Source organism: Phoca vitulina, unplaced genomic scaffold (assembly GCF_004348235.1).
Source record: "Phoca vitulina isolate PV1807 unplaced genomic scaffold, GSC_HSeal_1.0 scaffold11, whole genome shotgun sequence".
Lineage (NCBI taxonomy): Eukaryota > Metazoa > Chordata > Mammalia > Carnivora > Phocidae > Phoca > Phoca vitulina.
Window position 1 is genome coordinate 36,386,038 of NW_022589714.1, and position 27,121 is coordinate 36,413,158.

The following is a 27,121-nucleotide window of genomic DNA, read 5'->3' on the forward strand; positions in this document are numbered from 1 at the left end:
ATGCAAGTCCGCATGCTCTGGCTCATCTCTTTCTTCACCCTCATTGAAGGCCAGGAAGGCTTCCTGGGGGTGAGTTGGCATATGCCCCGTTTTCCCTCTCTACCACCACTCTTCTCTCCCTCTGCACTTTGAAAACCCGTCACTCTCTCAGCCACTGGAACTACATAATTTAATAGACTTGGAATCAGAAGTCCTGGGTTCTTGTCTCAACATGATCCACATTAGCTATGTGTAGCCTTGGACAAACAGTTTCATCTCTTGAAATTTAGAGGACCTAACTGCAAAATAAGGAACTGAGCCATCGTAGAGATCTCTTCTAGCTCAGTACATTCCTTTCTATGGTTTCTTTGACCAAGGAAAGGCATAAAAATTGGCATGGTCAATCCTTGGACTCTCTTCCCTGACTACACTCACTTTCTTGACGCTTTCATCTAGGATCATGGTTTTAATGTTCTCTATATTCTGATGGCTCCCAAATTTACATCTGCATCTTGACCTTCTCCCCTGAACTCTAAACCCACGTATCTACTATCTCTGTGGTATCTCCAGTTGGGTGTTGAATAGACCCCTTAACCTAATATGTCCAAAACTAAATTCTTGATTTTTTTCCCTCACCAAACCTGCTTCTCCTTTCCCATCTCAGCAAGTGATATCATTGTTCTTCCGGATGGTTGGTCAAAAAACTGATTTTCATGTTTGACTCTTCCCATAATCCCTATCTAAACCATTGGCTCTTGTTTTGTTTTGTTTTGCTTTATCTTTAAAATACACCCAGAATTCAAACATTTCTCGCTACCTCTATGGCTACCACCTTGATCCACACCTTCAGTATCTCTCACAGTATGTCTCACCTGTGTTATTTCAATAACTCCTGAGATGCTCTCATTGCTTCTGTGCTTGTCTATTCCTAACATGGCTGCAGGATTGAGCCTTCCAAAAGGTAAATTAGAGCACTGTCACCTCTGTTCAGAACTCTCTGGTGGGTTCCCATCTCACTCAAGTAAAAACTAAGCCGTTACCCTATAAAGATCTACACAGCCTACCTCCTTGGAGATACTCTCTGATCTCACTGCCTGTCCCTCTCCCCTTACCCACTCCACTGAGCCACCCTGGCCTCCTCACTCTGTCCTCACATGCCAGGCATATTCTTACCCCAGGGCCATTACACTGCCAGGAAAGTTCTTTCTCTAGGGATCCTCACTTCCTCACCTCCTTCAGGGTTGTGCTCAAAAGTTGCCTAAGGGAGGCCTTCCCTAGCCACCTCTCCACCATCCCTGACTTGGATTTTAGATCCATAATTTCAGTTCATCTGGGAGAGCCAACAAGGCCTAGGAAGTACATCTTTACAAAACCCTTCCATAATTATTCCTGTTTTCTTTCAAACAGAGAAATGAAGGCATCAAAACAAAAAGAGGACTCAGTGTGAATAAGAAAAAGCATCCAGGTGAGTCTCCCTTAGGGAGTGTGGTACAGTAGACCTTGATGCCAAGGGACCAAGGTTCCAACCTCAGTGGTGTTTCTGACTGGTTGTATGATCTTAAACACACTATTAAACACGTTGAATCTGGGAAATGAGAATAATAGCAATCCGTACAAGCAAAACATTTGTGAAGATTAAATAATACATAAAAGCATAGTATCCTGCACCATACCTGGCAAGTAGCTATTCCATACTCTTCTTTTCCTTCCTTATCTTAATCCTAACAGTGTTAATTAGTGGGCACAGCCCTTAGTCTAGGAATAGGTTGTGCTCTGAAATTTAATTTGTTGTTCTGATGTTTCAAGCACTGACTGTATTTCCTCATGGAGACAATGATACACACAGATGGTTGTTAGGCTCCTGGATCAGCCCACAAAAGCCTTTCTCCAGGGCAGTGATCTGTCATACAACAGTGTGCTAATAGTGTCATTGACCTTACCACCACTCAATCCTGCAATTCTCCAGAAAATGGAATAAAAATTCAACTCGGAATGCCATGAAAACATTTTTCCTGACAGTAAAAATACAGTTAGTATTTAGTGAGCTGTTCCTAGGTGCCAGGCACTATTTTAAGTGCATTAGATGAATTAAATCCTCACAATGACCCTCTGATTTAGGCACAATGGTCATCTTTATTTTACAGATGGTGAAATTAAGACACACGGCTAGGGGGCAGGAGGAATGATTCAAACCTAGTTAGTCTGGCTCCAGAACCAGTGCCATGAGCCTCTGACACTGACTGTTCCCCCCACCCCCACCCCACTTCTTACCTGCTTGGGCAGGAGTCCCCTTAGCTTTCCCTACTTGGTGTGGTTCCCAAGACCTGGGACAGAGGTTCCAGCCTGCAAGGAGAGGGAAGAGTACAAGGCGGGGCTGAGGCTCTATGCAGTGAGATGGTGGAAGTTATGGCAGACAGGAAGCTCTTGTCCATGTTCTGGGACATGTCAGACTCAGCCAACTTCCTGCTACCTTCTTGACTGCTTTCTGAAAAGTCTAGGGATTGATCCGCTGGTTTCCTTCTCTATAAATTTCCCTTCTGCCTGGCTCCCTGGGCGCCTAAGAAATGGGAGAGTCTCAGAGAAGCTCCCCATCTCATCTGTCCCTGCAGAAAGCATGGATGTCTTGAGAAATCTGAGACTTCTAAGAGATTTCACTGCCAGTGGCAATCAAAGGAGACCCAGGATAAAAGGATATTCACCTCTTCCCTCTTTTTCTCTAAGGTCCTTACATTCCTAATCTGGGGTGCATAGATGAGCTTGGGACAGTCTGGAAACACCATGAAATCTTGCACTATGTTTTATGTGAATGTGCCTAAATGAGTTCTGGGAGGGAGACTACTCCTAGGATTCATAGTCTCCTGAGCCCAGAACACATAACAGCCTCTCCTTAGGGAAACAAAAGGTGCTGCTCAGGAGTGATAAGGCAGAGACGAGGATGCAGAAAGCCTCAAGGTTTGGTTTGGTTTTGCTTTTGCTTTTGCATTTGCATTTCATATAAGGTACTCAAAGTTGGCTAATTATTGAAACCTCTTCATAGGAGAAAAAAGGGCTCTTTGGAGAGGAAAGTGTGAGACTGGGGGTTTTATACTGAACATCCTTCAAGGAGACTGGAGCTGGGAAAGCAAGAGGGAAGAGTGACTAGAATTTTCTCACCTCTTCTCCCTTGGGTCCTGAGGCGTGAAACTTGACCTTGGATGTGTCCTGAGGAAATGTGTAAAGTCAGGAGGGTGATTGATGCCAGGATGGGTCAGGGAGAGCGGGAGCAGCTGTCCTGTCAGGATGGGAGAATAGACATAGGTCAGGCACATGTGGGGCTATCTGCAAGTGTTCCTCTGGAGGCTCATTTTTACTTAATGTCTGGATGAGCAGAAGTCAGTAACAAGCCATGTGGCATAGCCCAGGACCCCTAGACGACACGTGACGAACACTTCCTGGTGGTTTCCTTGGCAATATTTCTCTCCCAGACTGAAAAAGGAGGCTCCTGACTATCTTCCTCTCTTTAGGCCCAGTCCAGGAGTATGAGCTGCTGCTTCAGGTGGCCTATAGAGATTCCAAGGAGAAGAGAGACTTGAAGAATTTTCTGAAGCTTCTGAAGCCTCCATCATTATGGTTACAGGAACCAATGAAGATTATTAGAGCAAAGGCCACTACATGTAAATCTGCCCTCTGGGGACTGGGAGTGGAAGGGGGAAGGTGGGCAGCAGTTGGGATAGGTTAGGTTATGCTATGGAGACAATCATCCCCACAATATGTGTGGCTTGAAAGAACACATGTGTTATTTCTTCTTCATGCTACATCTTTATTGCAGGTTGGCAGCAGGGTTGTGTTGGTGTGGTCACTTGGGAATCCAGGCTAATGAATCACACACTATCTCAAATGTACCCAGTTGGAGCCCAAAAGAAATAGAATATTCAAGGGTTTCACATTGGTAGTTGAAGTCTCCAACTTAGAAGTGACACACATGAATTCTGCTCATAACTTATTGACCCAAACTGATTTCATGGCCCCATTCAACCTCAGGAGGCCAGAATATGTAATCCTACTGTGTCCAGAAAACAGCTAGAAGTAATTGACAAACAGCACTAATGATTACAATGCTGGGTTTCAGAGACGTTAAATGATTTGTTTAAAGCAGTAGTTCTTAAAGTGTGGTGCCCACATTAGCAGCAGCAGCAGTATCAGGGATCTTAATGGAAATGCAAAGGCCCCATCCCAGACTTACTGAATCAGAAACTTTGGGATGAGACCCTCCAGGTGATTCTGACACATGACAAAGTTTGAGAATCATTCACTATATATCATAATGCATATTTTCACAAAGATGTCTGGTGACTTCATCCCAATTTTTTGGTCTATTATAAAGGATGCCTTTTGATGGGTGTTTTAAGTCAGTCAGTAGGGAATGAGCACACAGAATTGGCTGATGGAATTTTTATTCATGACTCTCAAGAAAAAAAAAAGTCTCTCAGTGTTTGCCATCTTGCTTAGGGGACCTACCCGAGAATGGTGATAGGTGGATGGGAGGAGCTTCCAGTAAAATAGTGGAAAAATACCTTCTAGAACTCTCTTAAATAACTGTCAGGTTAACACACCCTCTTCTGCTTCTCTTTCCCATTCCAAGGGCTATCTACTGGGCATCCATCCTTCTTTTGGATGCTAGACCCAGCCACTTGATTTTATGTTTGCTAAGTGTCTGGTATCAGGCTCAGAATCTATTGAGTTGGGCATATCCTTACCCTAATCCTATTGCCATCCTAGTTTTATCCTTCTAGCTCTTGATGAGCACACTTGGTTCAGATTCTAAGTCAGAGCCAAGGGTGAGAACTCAGCGTTGGTCAGTTTATAAACCAGATCGTGTGAGACCAAGCCCTGTTTTTTTGTGCAGACTGTGGCAACCAGAATGGGGTTTTGCACTGTGCCTGTGAGGATGGCTACACCTGGTTTTCTCCCTCATGCCTTGATCCCCACAAATGCTACCTTCACACGGCTGGAGGGCTCCAGAGCTGTCATTGTCATCTCAACAACTTCACCCAGAGCATCAATATCTGTGAAAGGACAAGTAAGCACAGAAGGGTACCAGGAGGAGAGCTCTGGTGGTGGGGGGAGGGGGGCCCTGGGCCCAACATGCCACAGGGAGGGAACTCTAGCTCCTCACCCATGTGTTAACTCTTTGTCTCCCTGAACAGAACTAGTGTTTGCAGGGTCATCAAAGGACAAGACAATATACCCCACTAGACCTAGCTAGACACAGGGAGAGCTTCACAAGTACAGAAAATTCAGAAATGTGAGTTGATGATCACTTCAAACTTCATCCAGCTCAGCTCTGCAATTCTATGATTTTATTGAGATTGAGGGGGATTCATGAAAACCTCAAGTAGGGGAACTGCTTGAGTAAATACAATTTTTTTTTTCCTGCCTTCTTTTCATGGCTTTTGCCAACATCAATTTCCAGAAAAGAGAAGTCTAGAGAGCAGGGAGGAACACAGGGTGATTATACTGAAATGTATGTTCTAGATGGCCAACAAGTATGTGTACTGAATGCATCACCAAAACAAAAGAGAAGTTAAAGGTCTAGCTTAGGAAACCAGTGGAAGCTGAGGGAGCTAAATTTCCTTAGGTTTATGATCAGTGGATGAAGAAGTGAGCCAAATGACGTGGGCTCCAGGACCTGAAGGACTTTAGGAAGTTTCCTCAGAGAAGACTCCAGTTATCTTGAAGCTCTGGATTCTGGTAGAGCTGTGCAAAGAGAGGGAGAAACTGAAATAACCCAGCTTTCCTGGGCATTTCTGGCTCCCCTTCCCAGGACCATGCCAATTCGTGATGGCCACACATATTTATTGAACACCATCTTTATACCCAGATCTGAGGCAAATTCTGGGAAGACACAATGAAGCATTTCTCTTTCTCTGAATTAGCAGCCTAGCTGGGGAGGCTAGGCTGTAATACAAGAAAGAAGACAGTGTAATTTCTTCAACAAATTTGAATGAAAGCCTACCTTTTGAAAGGTGGTCTGTGTCTGATGCATCTTGAGGAGATACAAAGATGGATCAGACAGGGATTACACTCACAAGGGTCTCCCCAAAGTGGAGTGGGGACATATAAACATAAATGCTCACAAACAGATATGTTGGTACAAGAGGTTGTAAAGGGATATGAAAAGAATACTGTAGGAATTTAGAGGAGGGAAAGAATCTTTGCATTTGGAGATCAGGGGAGGTCTTGCAAAGGAGGTACATTTGACTAAGTCCTGAATGAAGGATAATCGGGGTTTGTCCATATGAAAATGGGCAACAACCTGTCCCAGCACAGAAAAGCACCAGCGATGGGCAAGCAAGGGGTATATTGGAATTAGCAAGTAGTGTTTTATTGTTTTTTTTCTTTTTTAAAAATTTTTCATAAGGACGGTGTTTGAGCTCAAAGCCTAGATGGGCACACATTTCAGTGTTAAGTGACTGCCTTTCTTAACCACATGTGGGGGGCACACATTTACCTACTTATAAGGTTGTCTTGATCACCAGCACCTTCTCATTATATTCCAAATCCACAACTGAAAAGTCTAGTTTTGTGTATGCTTCCTATATTATTTTAGGTGAACATTCATTATAAGAAGAAATTGAAATACTGCTGTTGAATAGATGGGCTTCAAATGTACTTCTGTAATTTTATGCTGTAATAAATTCAAGTGAGTAATTTTTATATCTATAAACCTCTTTTTATTTCCCATAGAGGTTTGGGGCACTTTCAAAATTAATGAAAGCTTTGCCAAAGACCTTTTGAATTCATCTTCTCCTTCATACTCCAAATATGCCACTGGAATTGAAATTCAAGTAAGCACTTTCTACTTACTACATAAGAAATTGTTGGCTAAACATAAGTTCAGATGTTTTCAATTCAGCATGTTTATTTAATACATATTCTTAATTATTAACGTTCAATGAGTTATTACAGAGCAGTTAATCGCATTGCCCACAACTGACGTATGTTGAACATTTTCTTTCTGGGAGAGTTTTAGCAGTTGATTTCTTTCAATTTCTCTTGTGTTCACTTTTGCTCATTTATGTGAGTCATATTCTAGCAAGGATTCTTGGTTATTTTCTGTTTTTTATTTGTCAAAAGAAAATTTTTCATGCTCTAGGCTCAATTGTCAGCATTTGGGATTCGTTCCATAAAGAAGCCTCACTTATTAGGGGCTAAAAAGAATTACTGAGCAAAATTCTGGACTGTGTAATGAAGTCTCAGAAAAACTAAATCAGTGTCCGTCTGCCTAGGATGTTGGTTCAGGTGTCATTTTCACTGAAGCCATACACACAAATACTTTCCAGATAGATTCAGTTTAAATGCATATGGAAATGTATGGCTTATTTTTGTGAAGGAGGAAACAGATTTTGGAAAAATTTATATTATCTGGCACCCAATACCCTATTCTAAGCAATTGGTTCTTCCATCTTTATTAGCAAACTCAAAATAAATGACTGTGTGTGTGTACAATTCTTAACTGTCATTTGAACTGTATTTGTATAATATGCAACTACCTGCTGTGGTATCTCTTTTCTTTCTCCAGTGGTTCTGTTGGTTTATTTATTATCTGCATCAATTTTTTTTTTGCTAAAATATCTTTCTTGTATGGGGACAAAGATCAACATATTGCCCCTTTTTCTCTTTGTAAGCTTAAAGAAGCATTCAAAAGCATTCAAGATTTTGAGTCAGTTCGTGTCACCCAATTTCGGTAAGTAACACAATGACCTTAGAAGGGCATCCCCAGAGGGCCGCCTGGGTGGCTCAGTCGCTTGAATGCCTGCCTCTTGATTTCAGCTCAGATCATGATCTCAGGGTCCTGAGATGGAGCCCTGCACTGGGCTCTGAGCTCAGCAGGGAATCTGCTTGAAATTCTCTCTTTCCCTCTCCCTCTTCCCCTCTCCTTGCATGCTCTCTTTCTCTCTAAAATAAACAAATAAATATTAAAAAAAAAAAAGAATGACATCTCCAGAATTGTGCAGCTATCCTGCAGAATGCCTAGTGCAGTTCCCAAATGACCTTGACAAAAAGCAGGGAAGAACTGGTCTTTCTAGTAGGATTCTTACTAAAACTGGACAAAAGTCTGTGGTGCTTCTTAAAGTCAGAAGAGGAAATTTAAAAGTTGAATGGCATTCTCCAAGCTATAGATCAGAGTCTGGAACTGCAAACCCACAGTTGCAGAACTTGGGATGAAGCAGGAGATCATGGTATGCATGTAAGGGAAGGGATAAGGGGTGGAGGTGAGGGTTGTGGGTTGCAGGGGGATGGTTTTTCTCTGTCCACAAGCACAGGGGGGTATGATAAAAAGTTGTATAATTGGGAGCCATGAGGGGACCCTAGGGTAAACTTATATTTTTGTGTAGATATGTATGCACCATAGCTCAAAACCCAGTAGGCATTGTCTATAGCAAATAAAGAGATATTTAGTAAATTATCCTTTTGCTTATGCTTTCATTCCAAAAGTTATTTGGTTAGTTAGCCATGTGTGCATTGATTACTATTAATGGTCTACTTGATAGAGGAAGTGGCTTAGAGGTCAGAGAACTTGACTTCTTATATATATATATATTTTTCACAGTTAACAGGAACAGCTATAGGAAATTTTCAACAGCATTGCTATAAATATACTGTCCTGGATATTATCTTTCCAGTTATCTCATGTTCTTATATAAAGGCCCATGTGTATAATTTTCTTTACAATTCAATGCTAGGAAAAACACTGCTTTTTTCTTATACCAAGGTCTATATAATGAATTATATTTTCCTTTCTGACTTTGCAGTCACTGAATGCATAGACAAACTTGAAACTCAATCACAGTAATTTTTGTATTCAATGTTCATATTTTTCTTTACCTTTGTCCTGGTTTTCCATTTATATTTCTAATGCATATTTCATTCCATATATCTTATGAGCTGTCTCCAATAATTTGTAGATAAAATTATAAAGTAGGCATAAGTCTATAAATTACAATTATTTAGGTTTTACTCTTTATGTATATGATTTAAAGTAAATCTTAATCTCTTAGTGTCTCAATTTACTTCTCTGTTGAACAGGACTGTTAAAGCCTGAGGAATCTGATTTAATTCATTAAGTCAAATGAAATAATAGGCAGGACAATATTTTGTAAACAATGTTTTGTTGATAGAAGAGCCATATCAATGCAAAGACACTATGACTCTCACTACATAAAAGAGTATTTGGATTTATTCAAACATTGTGAGTGGTAGTTCAATGTAGCGAATAAGAATTTGTTATTTGGGGGCGCCTGGGTGGCTCAGTTGTTAAGCGTCTGCCTTCGGCTCAGGTCATGATCCCAGGATCCTGGGATCGAGTCCCGCATGGGGCTCCCTGCTCAGCGGGAAGCCAGCTTCTCCCTCTCCCACTCCCCCTGCTTGTGTTTCCTCTCTCACTGTCTCTCTCTCTGTGTTGAAAAATAAATAAAATCTTTAAAAAAAAAAAAAGAATTTGTTATTTGGAACATCAGAGATTCTAATCCATCAGTTAATAATTAATAATTACCTGACCCAACTTCTCTTTGGGACTCCAGCTCCCTTATCTACAAAATGGGGACAATACAATGTTTACCTCATGGCATTATTGCAGGATTTACTTAATATATGTGATTTCACTAGTTTTCATGACTTCAAACACCATGTGTACACTGATGGTTTCTAAATTTATTACTTGACCTTGGCCTCTCTCATAAAGTCCAAGCCTAAATATCCAACTGCCTGTTAACATCTCCACTTGATTTTCTAGTAGGCATTCAAACATTATGGGTCCAAAACAGGGGTCCTCCAACTTTTCTCCTTAAAAACTTTAAGCTACTTCTCCCACTGCTGTGTCCATCCCAGTTACAGCGATGCTAGTCTTCCAGTTGCACACACCCAAACTTGGAGTCATCCTTTGTAATCATTTTTTATTGAGGTATAATTTACATACAGTGATAGCTCAAGCCTTATGTGTACGGTTTCATAAGTTTGACAAATGCTTGTACCAGCCACCTTTTAATGAGACAGAACATTTTTATCACCCCAAAAGTTCCCTTTTGCTCCTTTTCAGCCAATTCCATGCCCACCCCCTACCTCCCACCAGAAATCACCACTGCTCTTATTTCTATCATTGTAGGTTAGTTTTGTCTATTCTAGAACTTCATATAAATGGAATCACCCAGTGTGTAGTTTTTGTGTGTGTCTGGCTTCTTTCCCTCAGCATAATGTCTTTGAGAGTCATCTTTGTTTTTCTGAGTGTCAGGGGTTCCTTCTTTTTGTTGTTGTTTTTTTTTTAAGATTTATTTATTTATTTTAGAGAGAGAGAGGGAGAGAGAGCAAGAGTGGGGTTGTGGGAGAGGGGCGGAGGGAGAGGGAGATAGTCTTAAGCAGACTGCCCACTGAACGCAGAGCCCATTTGGGGCTCGATTTCACAACCCTGAGATCACGACCTGAGCTGAAACCAAGAGTCAACACTCAACAACTGAGCCACCCAAGTGCCCCCAGGGAGGGGGGTGGTGGTTCCTTCCTTTTTATTGCCCAGTGCTATTCCATTGTATGACTACACTGCAATTTGTTTTTCATCCCTTGCAGGCTTTCTTGACTGGTTCCTTTCTCCATTCCCAGCAATCTTCGTAATTCCTATGGCTCAGTCTTCAAGTACAACCTGACTACTCCCCACAGGGACTGCTGCCAAGTTCAAGCTCCCATCACCTCTTTCCTGATGGGTCCGCCTGGTTCCCTGCTTGCCTCCCTTCAGTCCATTCTCTGCAGCAGCCAGAGTGACGCTCTGAAGCAATAAACCTGAGCATGCCACTAACTTTTACTAAAGAAAGAAACCTTTTAATAAAAATAAAGTTCAAGCTCTAAGGCCCTACCCGATCTGGCTCCTGGCTACTTACCTAGTATCATCTCCTACCATTTCTCTCCTGCTCATTGAGACTTAGTTATGATGCAATCAAATAATTTATTTTTCTCTTCTAACTTAAACTGATTTCATTGAACTCAATTTATTCTCCCCAGGAAAATTCAAACCCACATTGAAGCCTTTCAGTATTGAGAAGCAACTCTGGTTCTTGACCTGGCAGCTAGTCTTTAACTTTGTCTAACTCATAGGCATTTTCCTGCCTCGGGACCTTCACAAATGCTGGCATGCTACATCGATGTTCTTTGTAACACAAGCCTTTTCTTCTCATGGTTTGGGCCTCAGCTTTCACCCTCTGCACAGAAAAGCCTTTTCTGACCAGCCTTATTCAAAGTGGGCCTCATTGGGACACCTGGGTGTCTCAGTAGGTTAAGCGTCAGACTCTTGTTTTCACCTCAGGTCATGATCTCATGGGTATTGAGATCGAGCCCCGCCTCAGTATCTGCACTCAGCTGGGAGTCTGCTGGAGATTCTCTCCCACTGCCCCTCCCTCTACTCATGCATGCGTGCTCTCTCTCTCTCTCTGTGAAATAAATAAATAAACAACTAAATCTTTAAAAAAATAAAGTGGGCCTCATCTCCACCTGCTATTCTTATCACTGCATCTGTCCCTCATAACACTTAACTAAATTTATATATATTTTATATACAATTATATTATTACTTATATGTGGTGGTTACTGGTTTCTTATTTGCTTTTTCTTCTCCGCTAGAATGTAAGCTCCATGAAGGCAAGGACCATATCTATTTGATGTGTTCCTTTGGACCCAGTGACATGCCTACACACAGCAGGCCCTGAGTGACTGACTGAATGAATCTCATTTTTCTTTCCACATAGTCATTATAGAGATGGAAGCATCATGGCCGGATTTGAAGTCGTGGGTTCCAGCAGCACATCTGAGCTGCTGTCAGCCATCGAACAGGTGGCTGAGAAGGTGAAGGCAGGCCTTCACAAGCTGTTCCTGCTAGAAGACGGCTCTTTCAGAGTATTTGGAAAAGGTGATTCTGAATTCCCATCCCCCGCTGAGGTTATAGGGATCCTCTACTTAGTAGCTCATTTGTGTCTTCAGGAAGTAGACTGGACATGTTTCTGATACAGAATTGTTCTAAGACTGACTTTTAGAAGACAGAGGCAGCTGTTTTCCCCCCAACTCCCACCATGATGAAACTCCATTTCAGCTGCTTATTTCAGATCCTTGTGGACCAGCCATGTGGTCTCCAGCTCCCAGGGTAACATTGTGGAACACTGACTTCTCAGCAGGCTCTGATGGAAATCACTCAGCAATAGTGTACTGCGACACATGCTGAAAGAGCCCTGGGGCTGACATGTTCCTAAATCATAATCCAAGGAACCCAAGAAAGAATGCATGTGTCTAGATCTTTAACACACACCCACACACACACACCCCCACACACACACTCCACTACTTTTCTTCAGATTTTTTTCCTCTTTCTTTTTTACATTCAATCTTAAGCCTCTTTTACCTGGATATGTGCCACTTTCAATAACATTTATTCAACAATATTTACTAAGTGCCAAAAGTGTCTTGGCACTTAGGACACAGTACTGGGAAAAACAAGCAAACATCAAAGCCCTGGAGGATCTTCCATTCAGGGTTTCCTTCTCCTGGTCCCACTCATGGTCAGAATATACTACTTGAGGGCCAGCTGCAAGCATAACTATTGGCTGGTCACAATGTGAAAAGCTTCTACAAAGGGTAAAAAGTAGGATGTGTCACCCTAAAATGGTGTAAACATATCATTATTGCTTTGTTCCATAGCTTCTTGCAGATCTTCTGATTTTCTAACATTTCCTGTAAACTCTTTCCTGAGAGTGATCATACCCTGTTTGTTTTTTTTTTTTTTTTTTCCACCCGATGCTTATTAGTTTATAGCTCACTAAAAGCAAAATTGTTGGCACAGGTCAGACACCTGAGGGCAAGGAGAGGCCTTGGAGAGGGCATCAGAGAGGAGAAAGGGTACTGAGAAGAATGAAGCTGGGCATCAAGGACAAATTTCTACTCCTGAATTTTGCCTGGGTTTTGTCTCTGAAAATATGACTTCTAAAGCACTGCTGTATACTTTACGTAGAGTGCCAGGATATTTATACATTTTTCCTTTTTGTTTCCATTTTTTTTTTCCCAGCCCAGTGTAACAGCATTGTCTTTGGATTTGGGTCCAGGAATGATGAGTATATTGTTCCCTGTAGCAGCGGCTACACTGGGAACATTACAGCCAGGTGCCAGCCCTCTGGGTGGCAGATCCTCAGGGAGATGTGTGTGCACTCTCAGCTGGAAGAACTGAAGAAGGTAAAGCATCTCTGTCTTGTGTTTTAAGTTTCACTGTGGGCATCTCCCGGTGACATGGCTAGGTGGAGAATAATATATCAGTTTGTCTCATTGGTCAGTGCCCAGAAGTCAAGGGTATATCAGACCCCGGGAAACATAGGCAGTGTTGGCATGAGTAGCAGAGTCTAGCTAGAAGCCAAGAGAGTCAGAAAAAGTCAGAGTTGATGGTTCTAGTGGGGAGGGAACTACAGAGGAATGAATCAGTGCTGAAGACGTCTATGATAGATGGCAAAACAGCAACTAAGCTGGTCTTAGAAGTCCAGAAAGCCTGGGAAACAAAGATCCAAGTAGAGGTGTGAGTCAGAAGCTGTAAACTCAGTACAAGTAAGGATGTATACATGTCAGAAATCTGGGCAGGGAGTGGGTCAGCCAGAGATGAACCATATACAATGACCGAACTACCTTGGATCTTAAGGGTCATCTGGCTTATCAACCTGTTTTTATAGATCAGGTAATGAAAGACTAAGAGGCTAATGGTCCCTCTGGTAGCAATAGTGTTGAACTAGAAACAGTCACTTGATTTCCAGTGCAGAACTATCACCTCCACATGATGTTTTCTTAGGAAGGTTCAAGTTCTTAAGGCAAGACAGATACAAAAATGGAAACGGTGGTGAGGAATTTGAACTCAAGTCAGGAAAAAGAGGGACTCTGAGACCAGTTCACAGACATTGTTTTGCAAATGGATGTCCAGATTGAGCAGAACTTCTCTCCCAGCCAGAGACCCTGCTACTGTAGATGAAACTCAGAATGGTATTTCTGAGCTTTCTGAGGTTTACTGCTCCCTTTCTGAGGTTTTTCATCTGTAAACTGGGTGGGGGAGATTGGACCAGATAGCTTCTGGAGTCTATCCTTGCTCTTGCTTTCTTTGCCTCGGTTCCGGGCATGGACCATAGCTGGGACTAGTGCAACCCAGATATGAGGGCAGGCAGATCCCATGTGCTATGAGCAGAGAATACCACTGTCAGCTGAGAAGAGCAAAAAGAAAAACAGATGAGGGGCGCCTGGGTGGCTCAGTTGGTTAAGTGTCCAACCCTTGATTTCAGCTCAGGTCATGATCTCAGGGGCATGAGACTGAGCTCCCGTCAGGCTCTTTCTCCCTCTCCCTCTGCTCCTCCCCACCCCTCTCATGCTCACACTCTCTCTCAAAAAAAAAAAAAAAAAAAAAGGAAAACAGATGGGATCTGGTTCCTGGGTTGACTTGTTTTGAACGGAAAGGAATATCCCTATTTGGCTGCCTTCCAAGATAGCTCAGTGTAGTGGAAGCAGAGAGGAGCCTCAAGGAAGCAAAACTCCAAACCCAATGACAAAGTGTGGTCAGATCTCCATGTATCTTCTCATTCCACAAGGATTTCTCAGCAGAGTATAGTGGATATAACAGGACTTAGTACCAGTAGACCCTACCTTTCCACTTCCTAGCTGGGTACTGTTTGGAAAGTCACCAAATCTCACCGAATATCACTTTCTGTATAATTAGGATAATAATTTATATGAAACACAAGCATTTCATTGTTCTGTGGAACTTAACCATTTTTATTCCTAGAATTTCAGTGTGATCACAGGCAATGCCACCGAGACAGCTGTGTCATCCTTGGTGCAAAATCTTTCCGTCGTGATTCAGCAAAACCCCTCAACCACAGCTGGCAATCTGGCTTCAGTGGTGTCAATTCTGGACAACGCCTTGTCCCTGTTACTGGAGAGCCATTTCAAGGTGTCCAGTTCCACAATGGAGGTATGATCTGTGCTTATAGGACTCCCTTTAGAGGCTCAATCTCTCAGGAGGAATGACAAAAGCCCGAGTTGAAGTCTCACTAATGGGAAAAGAATGAAGGGTTATGGAACAGTCGTTGTGTGAGCCTTATTGCGTCCTCCACAGTGTACCAAAAACTCATGGCATCAATTATGTGAGTTCAAAGCAAGAGGGAGCCACCTCTAGGCAGGCTTAGAGGAGGGGTGAGCATCTGCACCAAATGACACTGTATGACACAGGTTCCCACTGTTTAATGTCTTTGCAGTTGTCTTTTCTGTGGCTATGAGCTCTGACTTTAATAGCGTATATTTTAAGAACTTCCTCTTTTCGACTGGAGAATTCATGATTTAGTTGGGTATTTAAAAGTTAGCTTAAATTTTATGCAAATAAAACTTGCTTAACTAAGAAATGCAAATAGGCAAAAAAAAAAATGATATCGTAATCTGGTCACCCTAGAGTAGCCACTGCTTGCATTTTAGGTATCATCTCAGTGCCTAGAAAATGAAGAGTAACACATAGCAGGTGCTCAATAAATATTTGTTAAATAAAAGTCCTTCCAAACATTTTGGACGTGTGCATTTTATATGTTAAAGTGTATAATATTTTTGCAAAAGTGGATTATAGAATTACACTGTTACATGTCACATGATTATACTTTAGCTATATAAGTTGACATTATGTCAGAGATGACATTAAATATAAATAAGTTAAAACCCTGTGAATCAAAGAGAAGATGCTCAAATTTGTTTTGTTTTGTTTTTTTCAAAAGCCTGACCTTGTGTTGTTTACAAGAAACCAACTAAAACAAAATGACACAGAAAGTCTAAAAATAAAATGAAGGGCACAAACAGAGCAGGCAAACAGAAACCAAAAGAAGGCAGAGGTTAGGGGGCAGTAAAAGAAACATGCTATGGGATTCGGGGCCAGAAGCCACAGAGGGCTCATTTAGGGTAAGACTCGGTCAGAGTGATGATGCCTGGGGCAGAATGCCTGGGAACCAGAGCTCTAAGCCAGAGACAGGACCCTGTTGGGGAAAGCAGCACATTTCAAGGACTTGTTTGGAAAAGGAATCTCTTAAACTAAGACTGACTCTTAAAACCCACAACAGTTCCATGTTTCTCAGTCACTTGTCCGGTGCTTAAGGATTTTTGCTTTATATTCTCTTATTTTGCTTTATATTCTCTTCTATTAATTCATAAATCCACGTGAAATACAACTTGAATGTCCATGACAGGAATTTAGAACTTCCGATGTTAGCGAAACAAACATAACGTTGGAAAGCAGTTGAGAATAATGTCTCACTCTCTGAGCCTAAGCCTGAACAGTGAGACGGGCATGTTTGTCATCTCTGAGGAAGGAAGTTGGCCCTGATGCAGTGCACATCACAGGATTCTTTCTCAGCTATGCTGGAACCCCAGTGTGCATAGGAATGCCCTGGGGAGATCACTCTGCAACTTATATGATTCCGCTGACCCAAGTTTCTTAACCCAAAGCTTTCTCTTCCACTGTGCAGAGTGACTAAACTGATTTTCGCCGATGAGTTTGCTGTGGTCCTCATCTGGGCCAACTCTCTGGGCAATTGTGCTGACCCTAATACTAATGACTAGCCCCTCCTAGTGCTCTGACCTGCTTATTCAAAACACAAACTGACTTTCGTCCTTGTATCTCAGGATGTCATCAGTATAGCTGACCACATCCTGAACTCAACATCAATAACCAACTGGACAGTGTTACTGCAGGAAGAACAGCATGCCAGCTCACGGTTACTGAAGACACTGGAAAATATCAGTAGCCTCGTACCTCCAACAGCTCTGCCTCTGAATTTTTCTAGGGAATTCATTAACTGGGAAGGTATTCCTGCGTCCCCAAGCCAACTCAAGATGGGTTACAACTATCAGACTGAAATGCTCCCCCCAAATGCCTCCATTCCCGTCAGAGGCCGTGTGTTAATTGAGTCAGGCCAATTCCGGTGGCCCCTTCCAGAAACTATTATCAGCATGACCTCGTTGACCCTGGGGAATATCCTATCTGTTACCAAAAATGGAAATGCTCAGGTCAATGGGCCCATGATATCCACGATTATTCAAAACTATTCCATAAATGAGATTTTCCTGATTTTTTCCAAGATAGAGTCAAATCTGAGCCAGCCTTATTGTGTGTTTTGGGATTTCAGTGGTTTGCAGTGGAACAATGCAGGCTGCCACCTGGTGAACGAAACTCCAGACACGGTGATGTGCCGATGTACTCACCTGACCTCCTTCTCCGTACTGATGTCACCCTTTGTCCCCCCTGCCATCATCCCCGTGGTGAAATGGATCACCTTTATGGGACTGGGCATCTCCATTGGAAGTCTCACCTTATGCCTGATCATTGAAGCTCTATTTTGGAAGCAGGTCAAGAAAAACCAAACCTCCTATACACGTCATGTTTGCATGGTGAACATAGCCCTGTGCCTCCTCATTGCTGATGTTTGGTTTCTTGTCGCTGCCACTGGAGGCTCCAGCGTAGACCTTCCCGGAGTCTGTATAGCTGCAGTGTTCTTCATGCACTTTTTCTACCTCTCCTTGTTCTTTTGGACGCTCACGCTCGGCATCCTGCTGGCGTATCGGATCCTCCTCGTGTTCCATCACATGGCCATGCCTTCAATGATGGCTGTCGGCTTCTGCCTGGGCTATGGGTGCCCTCTAGTCATATCTGTCATCACGATTGCAGTCACACAGCCAAGCAATGACTACAAAAGGAAAGACGCGTGTTGGCTTAACTGGTCTGATAGGAGCAAACCCCTCTTGGCCTTTGCTGTTCCTGCACTGACTGTTGTGGCTGTGAATTTGGTGGTGGTGTTCTTAGTTCTCACGAAGCTCTGGAGGCCCACTGTTGGAGAAAGACCCGGTCAGGAGAACAAGGTCACTATTGTCCGCATGGGGAAGAGCCTTCTCATCCTGACCCCTCTGCTGGGGCTCACCTGGGGCTTTGGCATAGGAACAATGGTGGACAACCAGAACCTGGCTTGGCATGTTATTTTTGCATTACTCAATGCATTCCAGGTGAGAACAATAAAAATAGCTTTTTTCTTTTTTTTTTTTTTTAAGAATGACTTCTTATATCATCAGGTGACTGGAATCATTAGAGAGAACTGAGGTTGGTAACACCACTCTGGAGGCTATCGCGTCTCCCCGCCTCCAGCAGGCCTGTAACAGCAATGCCTGGCAACAGTGAATAGAAAACAAATACATAAACAGACAGCAGGATCCGTATTTTCCAGCAGTTATTCTCATACTGAAGCAGAATATTAGGCTTCTTCAGGAATCCATCCTAGGATTATAAACGTTTGAGTTCATAGAGCTAATGTTAATGCCTCTTGATGCCAACCCAGTCCTCTTTCTCTTGGGCAGACCTCTGCAAAAGCACACAGGGAAAGGGAAAGAACTCAGGAGTGCGTGTTGACTCTGAACGGTGGGCGAGAAGTCTCTGGAGCACAACAGAGCAGGATCTGGCAAACTGTAGCCAGCTCTGTTTTTGTCAATAAAGTTTTATTGGAGCACAGCCATGCCCATTGGTGTAGATACGGTCTGTGGCTGCTTTCTTTACCCTGACAAAGTTGAGCAGGGCCACCCGTACGCCCCGCAGAGCCTAAGACGTGTCCTGTCTGGCTCTTCGCAGGAAAAGTTTGCCTACATCTGCTGCAGAGCATGGGTTTTACATTCCATAATCAAAACGTGTTCAGAGGGTAGGTGGACAAAGGAATCTCTAGGTTTCCCTGAGTCTGGAAGAGAGCCTTTAATCTTGGTTCAATGAAAGTTTGCTGGTCACCTCTGCACAGTGATTCAGGGCAGGGGTGCTTAAACGTTTGAGCTGTGGAGTTAAATAGGTCTGGGCTCAAATATGTCACGTTATCAACTGTGACCTCTAAAAAATTACTTAACGTCTCTTTCAGTTCTCTCATCTGTTAGACAGGGATAATAATATTACCTATATCATAAAGTAAATTAAATGACATAATTTAGCTCTCAGCACAGTGCCTGGCATGTAGGAAGTGCTAATCTGTCTTCTAAAAGCATATTGAATGGAGCACTGGGTGTTATACGCAAACAATGAATCATGGAACACTACATCAAAAACTAGTGATGTAATGTATGGTGATTAAAATAATAAAATAAAATTAAAAAAATAAAAGCAGCTGGTTCTACACCTACATCAGCACACCAGTGAACGTTTCGGTGCTGGGTACAGATGGCAAGCCCCGGGAGCACGTGCCTACTGGTGGCAGGTGTAGGGGGCTTCTGCCTGGAGCAGGTCCATGGGGAAATGCGTGGGAACAGGCATCCACTGAGGGTGTTCTGACTGGGAGGAAGATCTCCAGGTCTAAGAAAGCCTCTGCCAAGAGTTCCCCAAGGGCTGGACGTGATGGAAAGGGTGCAGATATAGGTCCTCTGCTTAGGGTTGGACCTCAGTGCCTGCTCCCGTCACAGATTTACATGCACTTAGTAAATGTTTATTTAATGCCTGCTCTAAAGAAAGACTAAGCTATAGAAGCAAATGGAAATTATTTGTTTGGCGTTTAGGATGACACAAAGGGGAAAAGAAAGCTCCGCATGCATTTAAAACCTTATTCACTCATTTATTTGTTTATACCTTCAACAAAAACATTTTTTTTTTTTTTTTGGAGTGCTTTCTTTGTGTTATGCCAGGCATGGTGGAGTCAGCCTGTGTCCTTGCCTTTGAGGAGTCCGCGTGATAGAATAGTATTCTATTCTATTGGGTGATAGAATAGTATTACACAGCAATGCTTTCTTCTCTGAAGAAGAAAAGACCACACAGGTGATTTATTCCTTTTTTTTTTTTTTTTTTTAAGGGTTTTTTCATCTTATGTTTTGGAATGCTCTTGGACAGTAAGGTAGGTGTGTTGATTTCTCTCTTTACCTCCTTCTTCTAATCCAGGCATCCAGCCCTTCCCCTTCAGTTCTAGGCTCTTACTCACATATAAGAGGTGAGACCATGGGTACTCTTGTCATCAAATTCTATAATTTTATAAAAGCCAGACTCAGTGAAAACGCTCACTGTTGATAGGAAAACTATATAGAACTAATCACAAATATATAATGTGCTGATAAGAAAACAATATAGAACTAATCACAACATATAATCTAAACATTATAGAAAAAAGGGAAATTGTTTTTACTTTTCATTTTGCTACTTTAATCTATGGTTTGGCAATCATCAAAGAGCAAAATTACTTTCTGGAGGGGTGGATTCCCTTTTGGTCTTTTATTAAATGCATGCATTTGCATAGAATACGCTGAAAGATGTATCTACTTCTACATTTCTGGAGTTTTATATGGTAAATATAAATAGCCTTTAACATTAAATAAAATCTCTAATGAAGGATGACCAATATAAGGAAAAGATGATAGAAAAAATTTATATAAACTTGTTTCATTATTTTTCCCAAGCGTTGAGCAATTCTGTTGAGAGAGGGAAAGACAGTAAGCAAACTAAGTGATAGAGACTTTGTTTTTAATAAGAAGATAAGAAGATTTTATAATTAGCACAATTGTAGCACATACACAAAATCCCTGTTTACAAAGAAGCAATTTGCTGTTCTTGATTGGACTGAATAATTCTCTCAATGGCACTATTCACATGGTTAGGAAACTCTTTACTTCAGAGATAAATTTCAATTTAGCAATTATTGCCAATTACTATTGTCTAGAATCTGAATTACTATGGCTTTTGGTACTGTTTTTTTGTTTAAATCTAGATTTGTTTATAGGTAAAGCAAACAAATAAAAGAAATCTTTTCATCAGATAGCCATGCTGATGGTCTATTAAGTGCTTCCAGGAAATACCTCTATTAAGTAACATTCCCAATCTGCAGTTTTGTTCTGGATTTGTCTATTATGATTGTATATGTGCCTCTCCTCAATATTTCTTTGTTGTCTTCTAGCTGCGACAATTGCTGTTCAGCAAATTGTCTCCTTTAAGCTCTTGGAAGCAAGCGTCCAAGGTAATTAGCTCCTTCTTCTATAGGTCTGATGCATGAAGTTCCGGTTTTACACTTTTCTCTGTGTGCAGTCCCACAGCGAGGCCACTTTTGTGTTACCCCCTAAGCCTCCGTCACCATTTTATTTAGTCTTTCTGGTGTGTGCCCAGCACAGGGTCGCTACTCATAAAGTTGAGTGAGTGAGAAAATGACCCAGGGAACGAGTGAACGAGAAGCCATGGGAAGAGGCAAAGATGCTCAAGCATTGAGGTCTGTGCGTGCTGTGGTGGGCAAATGCCTTTGAACCATATCATTTGCTTTAGTCGGACTTGCCTTCCAACATCTAAAGTCAGTGAGAACCTTTTCTCTGCCTGAATTTCTGGACCTCCTGTAGATTATTTTACCTTCGCAAAAGGAAAGGGTGAAATCTTGGTTAACTTATAATATGCGAGGGGCGCCTGGGTGGCTCAGTCGTTAAGCTTCTGCCTTCGGCTCAGGTCATGATCCCGGGGTCCTGGGATTGAGCCCCACATCGGGCTCCCTGCTCGGTGGGAGGCCTGCTTCTCCCTCTCCCACTCCCCCTGCTTCTGTTCCCTCTCTCGCTGTGTCTCTCTCTGTCAAATAAATAAATAAAATCTTTAAAAAAAAAAAAACTTATAATATGCGAGATGTTCTCTGAGTTTTCCCTCTTCAGCTGGCATAACTGACTCAGACCTTTGCAACTTGAGCTCCTAAATCTACCAACTGAGACATTTGGATGGAGACAGAGGATTCCTGTTTCATTCTTTGCCATGAAAGTGCAGTCCGTTGAAGGAGAGTAGAGTTAGCAACAAAAGCCCTCGTGTTCATATTTTGTATTTTCGAAGTTGATTTAGACCTCTGCCCTTCAGCAAAACACTGAAGGCCTTTCAGAAGGAGCTCTAAGGCAGAGATTTCTGGGTCTGATAAAAGTCAACTGACTTAGGTGCCTGAAAAGCTACATGGGTGTTTAGAGATTTTTACAAGGGACAGTATAATCTTTTGAAATAATAATTTTTAAAAAGTGAGGAAATTAACGTTTGACCTTAAAAATTTTCTCTGGGTCTGCATTTCCTAGTATGGGGCTCTGCTGTGAATTAGGGAGCAGTGGCCCCATCGCCCACAGACCTGCCCTGTTATTTCTGACTCAGTAACCGATTGGCTGAGTGATCTTAGGAGATGGTACCATTCGGTTTTCATTTTTTTCAGCTGTGGACATTAACTGTTGGACTAGTTACTCAAAGCAGAAGTTCTGACTTTCTGTGATTTGTGAGTTTATGTCTTGAAGAACTAAAATCTCTTGAACTGGAGAATGTGAAACTAATAAATCAGTCACTATGCTTAAGAAAAGGAGGGAGCCACAGCCTATGTGACTGCAGTATAGAAAAACCTGTCGTTAATAAAGTGAGACACGACACCCCCCACCCTGCCAGGAAGTGAGAGTTTTTCTCATTTGAAAACCAAAGAGAGAAAAACACCCCAAAGTAAATTAAAACAAGAACAAAAGTAAGGATGCCCGACAGTGTTTTTTCTCTCCGTTTCTAATGTAAACTGTTGACACTTTTCTTTGCATCTTCTGGATTTGTACTCCTTTCCCCATGTCATTTTTAAATCAGATGACAAAAATGGGACTTTGTTTTCAGGTTAGGTGGCTCATTTGCGTTAAAATAAATGTATATTTGGCAAAAGAGAAGATGGGTGTTTGTAATTTTCTGAGGGAGTTTGAGTGTAAAGCAGGAAACCAAATTACAGCGGTTGAGGAAGGAGAAGGCGAGGAAGAGATACCTCAGTGGGAATGTTCCTGTCAAGAAACTTGTTGTTAGAGAAAAGAGAGTGAGGGTGGAAACCAGACGCAGACTTGGGAGCAGCAGCGACGGTACAGCTGAGTCACGAGGATGTGAGCAAGTCCATATGCTGGGAGGGATGAGCCAGCAAAGAGAGTCTGAGAGAGTCTGAAGACAAGTGGGGGTTGGGGGGGGGGAATGGCTGAGGGAAGAGGATTCCTGGAAAGGCAGATGGAGTGGCTGGACTGAAAATGGAGGGATCAGCCTCTTCCCCGGACACAGGAAGCATCAGTCTGATGGCAGATAGAGCAACGTGTGCAGATTGAGTCACGTTGTGAGACAATTCAGACCTGGATACCTTTTTGTTTTAAAGTAGGAGAAAAGGCTATCCACTAAAAGATGGGAAGATGGATGGTAAAATAGAGGTCTTAAAAGGGTAGTGAAAATTTGGGTTGTTGGATGAAAGGAATTAAAGAAGCCAAAAATGTTCTCCACAAGGACCATCCCTCAAGCCACCGTGACACTGTGTGGACCTACAGTGTGGTTTCTCTCAAAATCCTCTCCCTGCTGGGGGCTCAGGGCCCCTTCCTGGCCATTTCATTGTCCCTGGCCACGTTCTCTGTAACTCTTCATCGAGAGACAGACACTGGTGGCCCCTACTGATTCTCTCTCCAGAGAGAAGAGATTTATTTATTAATGGTTCCAATGACTCAGGTCTTGTTATTTGACCAGCAGCTTAGCCCCATGTCTGAAGAGGCTGCTTTTCCCCAGACTGTGTAGAGTCCCTGAATGTGTTGCAATCTAAGATTCTTCTCTCCAAATGGGGCGGGATGCAGTTTTAAATGCAATGATAACAACTGTAGAATTTTTCTTTAGGGTTATAGTATATGTTTCCTGAGTCCTGAATTCTAGAAAATCAGTTATTTTGCTTTGGAACTTTTGGACATTTCTCATTCCTGTCTCTATGATAATTTTTTCCCCTAGGGCTCAGTGTGGGGTAGCCATTTATATATTTCAGTGAAAATCAGGAGCTATCACTGGTCTGTCCACTGCATATAACAAGAGCCTATTTCTCCTGTCTTGATTTAGCTTCCTCATGACATCGACTATGGCAGGAAATAGAAGCTAATTCTTTCCAATATTCCTAGTGTCTAGCACACGGTGGTACTCAATAGGAGATGTGAAATTAATGAATAAACCAATTAACAAGTGGACAAAGACACAATGTATCTTAAACCTCTACCTTTCCCCATAAGTACATGTTTTTTATTTAAGTATTTTATTTCCATTAGATAATTCAGTTTTCAAAATTTGGAACTCCGTTTAGCCTCTGTTCCAGTTACTAAAAGATTATTCACAAAGGGATTTGAATGCTAAGATGAGTGAGAATAAGGCGAAGTTTTATTTGAGACCATTTTTATAGAACTATTGTTTTTTTCTCAATGGGCTCCTCTTCTAGAGAGAAATGTGTGAACCAAAGAAATGTAAGCACGGACGTGCAAAAAGATAATGCTTTCCTTAAAACTGCTTTCTCGTTTGTTGTTAAAAGTTGTGAGAATAAACAGGAACACAAGATTCACTTAGAAATACATTCTTAGGCATTTTAAATAGATAAAAGCCAGAGAAAGGGTAAGAAAGGAGTACTCTAATTTCTTGAAAAGAGAATAGGGCACCACATAAGTGAAGTAAAGAATCGCTAATGACATTAAGATGTTGGGAAATGCAGAGCATGACTAGAAGAATACTACTAATGTCCGAACGACTTGTTTTTCTTTGATGCAGCAAGACTCATCAGATGTATCTGCCAAACCCAAATTCCCAAAACCTTTCAACCCATTGCAGAGCAAAGGTGAGTTAACAGTAAGCCAGATGTTAATAAAAAGTGGAAGAATGTGAATATATCATATGAGGAAAACTGAAGGGCTACTTTTAAATTTATTTTTATTTATTTTTTATTATTTGAGGGAGAGAGAGCACAAGTAGGGGGGAGGGGCAGAGGGAGAGGGAGAAACAGACTCCTCGCTGAGCAGGGAGCCGGATGCGGGACTCAGTCCCAGGACCCTGGGATCATGGCCTAAGCTGAAGGCAGACACTTGACCAACTGAACCACCCAGGCACTCCTGAAAGTCTACTGTTTTTTTTTTTTTTTTACTTTAATTTTATTATGTTATGTTAGTCACCATTCATTACATCATTAGTTTTTGATGTAGTGTTCCATGATTCGTTATTTGCATATAACACCCAGTGCTCCATTCAATACGTGCCCTCCTTAATACCCATCACCAGGCTAACCCATCCCCCCACCTCCCTCCCCTCTAGAACCCTCAGTTTGTTTCTCAGAGTCCATAGTCTCTCATGGTTTATCTCTGCCTCTGATTTTCCCCCCTCCATTTTTCCCTGAAGGTCTACTGTTAAAAACCTCACATGAGAAGTGCAGTAGAATCAGTTGGCCATGTTTCTGGAGCTCATCTGGATGGTGCTCAGGGCTGATAGAACATGGTCGGGAAGTTGATGCTCATGGAGACCACTATTGTCCCTTTTAATTTCATCACAAATGGCAGCCATTTCCTCACTTAGACATTCTATAAATCCATGACATTGATCATTGGGGTCATGGGGTGCAGGAATGTGGTTAGACGAACACCAATTGTGTCTTGACTGGAGAGTTACCCTTCTTGTGCCAGCTGCTGAGCAGTGGGCATGGGCCAGGTATTTGTCCCCCAACAGACATACCCTCTCAAATGTTCCTGCCACGGAAGAAGCCACCACCTGCTATGGGTGAGAAAGCACTCTCCCCTCCACCTGTGACATGCATTGTTTTTATGCTCATATATTGGCTGTTGTTAAAGTCAATGATATTCAGCTCCTGGAAGACTGCTATGTAAGCATTGCAAATAGTCGCCCTATGCCTGGAGGAGAAGAGTGGAGCATGGGAGGTGAGGAAGAGTCCCTGCATTACAATTCAAGCTGAAGTCATCTTTAAGTGCCCAAGTTCCATTTCATGTTAAATTATGTTAATATCTTTATTAAAGCAGGGAAATGGGCCTCTCATTTTAGATTGCAAGCAAAATTATTTGACTTCTAAAATAAAGTTCAAGGTTCTGAACTTGAAAAGGCACTTGCCTCCCAAAATGTTCAGCATGCTCACCCAGAAGACATGGGTCCCGTTATCACTGTCACCAACCAGCCTGAGTGCTTTTTACAAACCTCTCAACTTTTTGGATATTTGTCCTTCAGGAGTAGAATGAAAAACGAAGAGACCACGAAATTTCCTTCTAGCAATAACATTTTATGATCTCAAATCTACTTTATCTCATTTCCCAGCAGTATCTGAAAGATGTGATGGTTCTCTTCTCAAATGAGAGATGTCTGACAAATGCAGGTCTCTTTGGCATTAATGAAATACTGTCAACCAATTGCCTTCTGTAGCCTTCCCATCTTCCCAGAACTGGCCAGAGTTGTAAGGAGTTGCACAGGCTTATTTTCATTTTGGTCTCATGCTTGATTCCAACATAGAAACAGTAACTCTTATCCTCTCTTTCCTCTCTTAGGCATTTATGCATTTTCTCATACTGGAGAATCCTCAAACGACATCATGCTAACTCAGTTTTCATCATCTGAATAAGGCTGCGAACCATAAAATCAAGAAAAAATTTTTGGTGCAACTTGACATTTAGAGCTAAATGTCAGTGAAAAAATTAGCTCAATCTCAAATGGAATTTTCTGATTTAGGAGTCTGGAATAAAATAAGAAGGTTTCAGCAGCTTCATCACTGCTCTTTGTATCTTCAGTTAAATGGAATGATTTATTTCCATGTGGTTTGATTCAAAGGAATTGCTTCATAAGTGTAGAAAAGTAGGTTTTATTGGAAATTGCATCAGTGGTACGAGCTTTTCACTGCCACAACTATGAGTTCCTTTCTTATAAAATAGCATTATTCATGTGCCATTTCCAGTTATCTGAACTGGAGTAAGAAAACTTCATAAAAATCACCTTAGATAAATTGATGGACCATGTGTGCTTTCTATCAAAAAGTCATTGGTGCAAATTTCCTAGAGAAAGGGCATTTCCCTCCCAAATTTTTCAGTTGAATTATATGCTTTTTTTTGCCTTTTAGGTTTAGTCACTTAATTTTGAAATTTAATCAGAAATAAAATAAGAAATTCCATCTCAGACAGCTTTGTAGGCATTAGTTGGGATGTATAATAATATGATTTCATATTATAATATGATTTCATATGTATAATAATATGATTTCATATGTCTCTAAGTCCCCAAGGGAGTGATGCAGTCTTTTTCTGTCTACAAGGTGCTTTCATCCGGTCCACAGTCCAG

General features: G+C 41.9%; 1 protein-coding gene across 1 annotated transcript; it reads left to right on the forward strand.

Moving 5' to 3' along the window:
* On the forward strand, positions 1–26,418 carry ADGRF1 (adhesion G protein-coupled receptor F1). Its single transcript, XM_032409253.1, has 14 exons — positions 1–69; positions 1,387–1,444; positions 3,483–3,632; positions 4,865–5,038; positions 6,706–6,806; positions 7,647–7,705; positions 11,757–11,908; positions 13,055–13,218; positions 14,798–14,986; positions 16,675–18,048; positions 19,857–19,898; positions 20,949–21,008; positions 24,569–24,635; positions 26,338–26,418. Exons 1-14 carry the CDS (start codon positions 1–3, stop codon positions 26,409–26,411), a joined length of 2,733 nt encoding a protein of 910 aa, XP_032265144.1. The 3' UTR covers positions 26,412–26,418.
* The last annotated feature ends 703 nt before the right edge of the window (positions 26,419–27,121 follow it).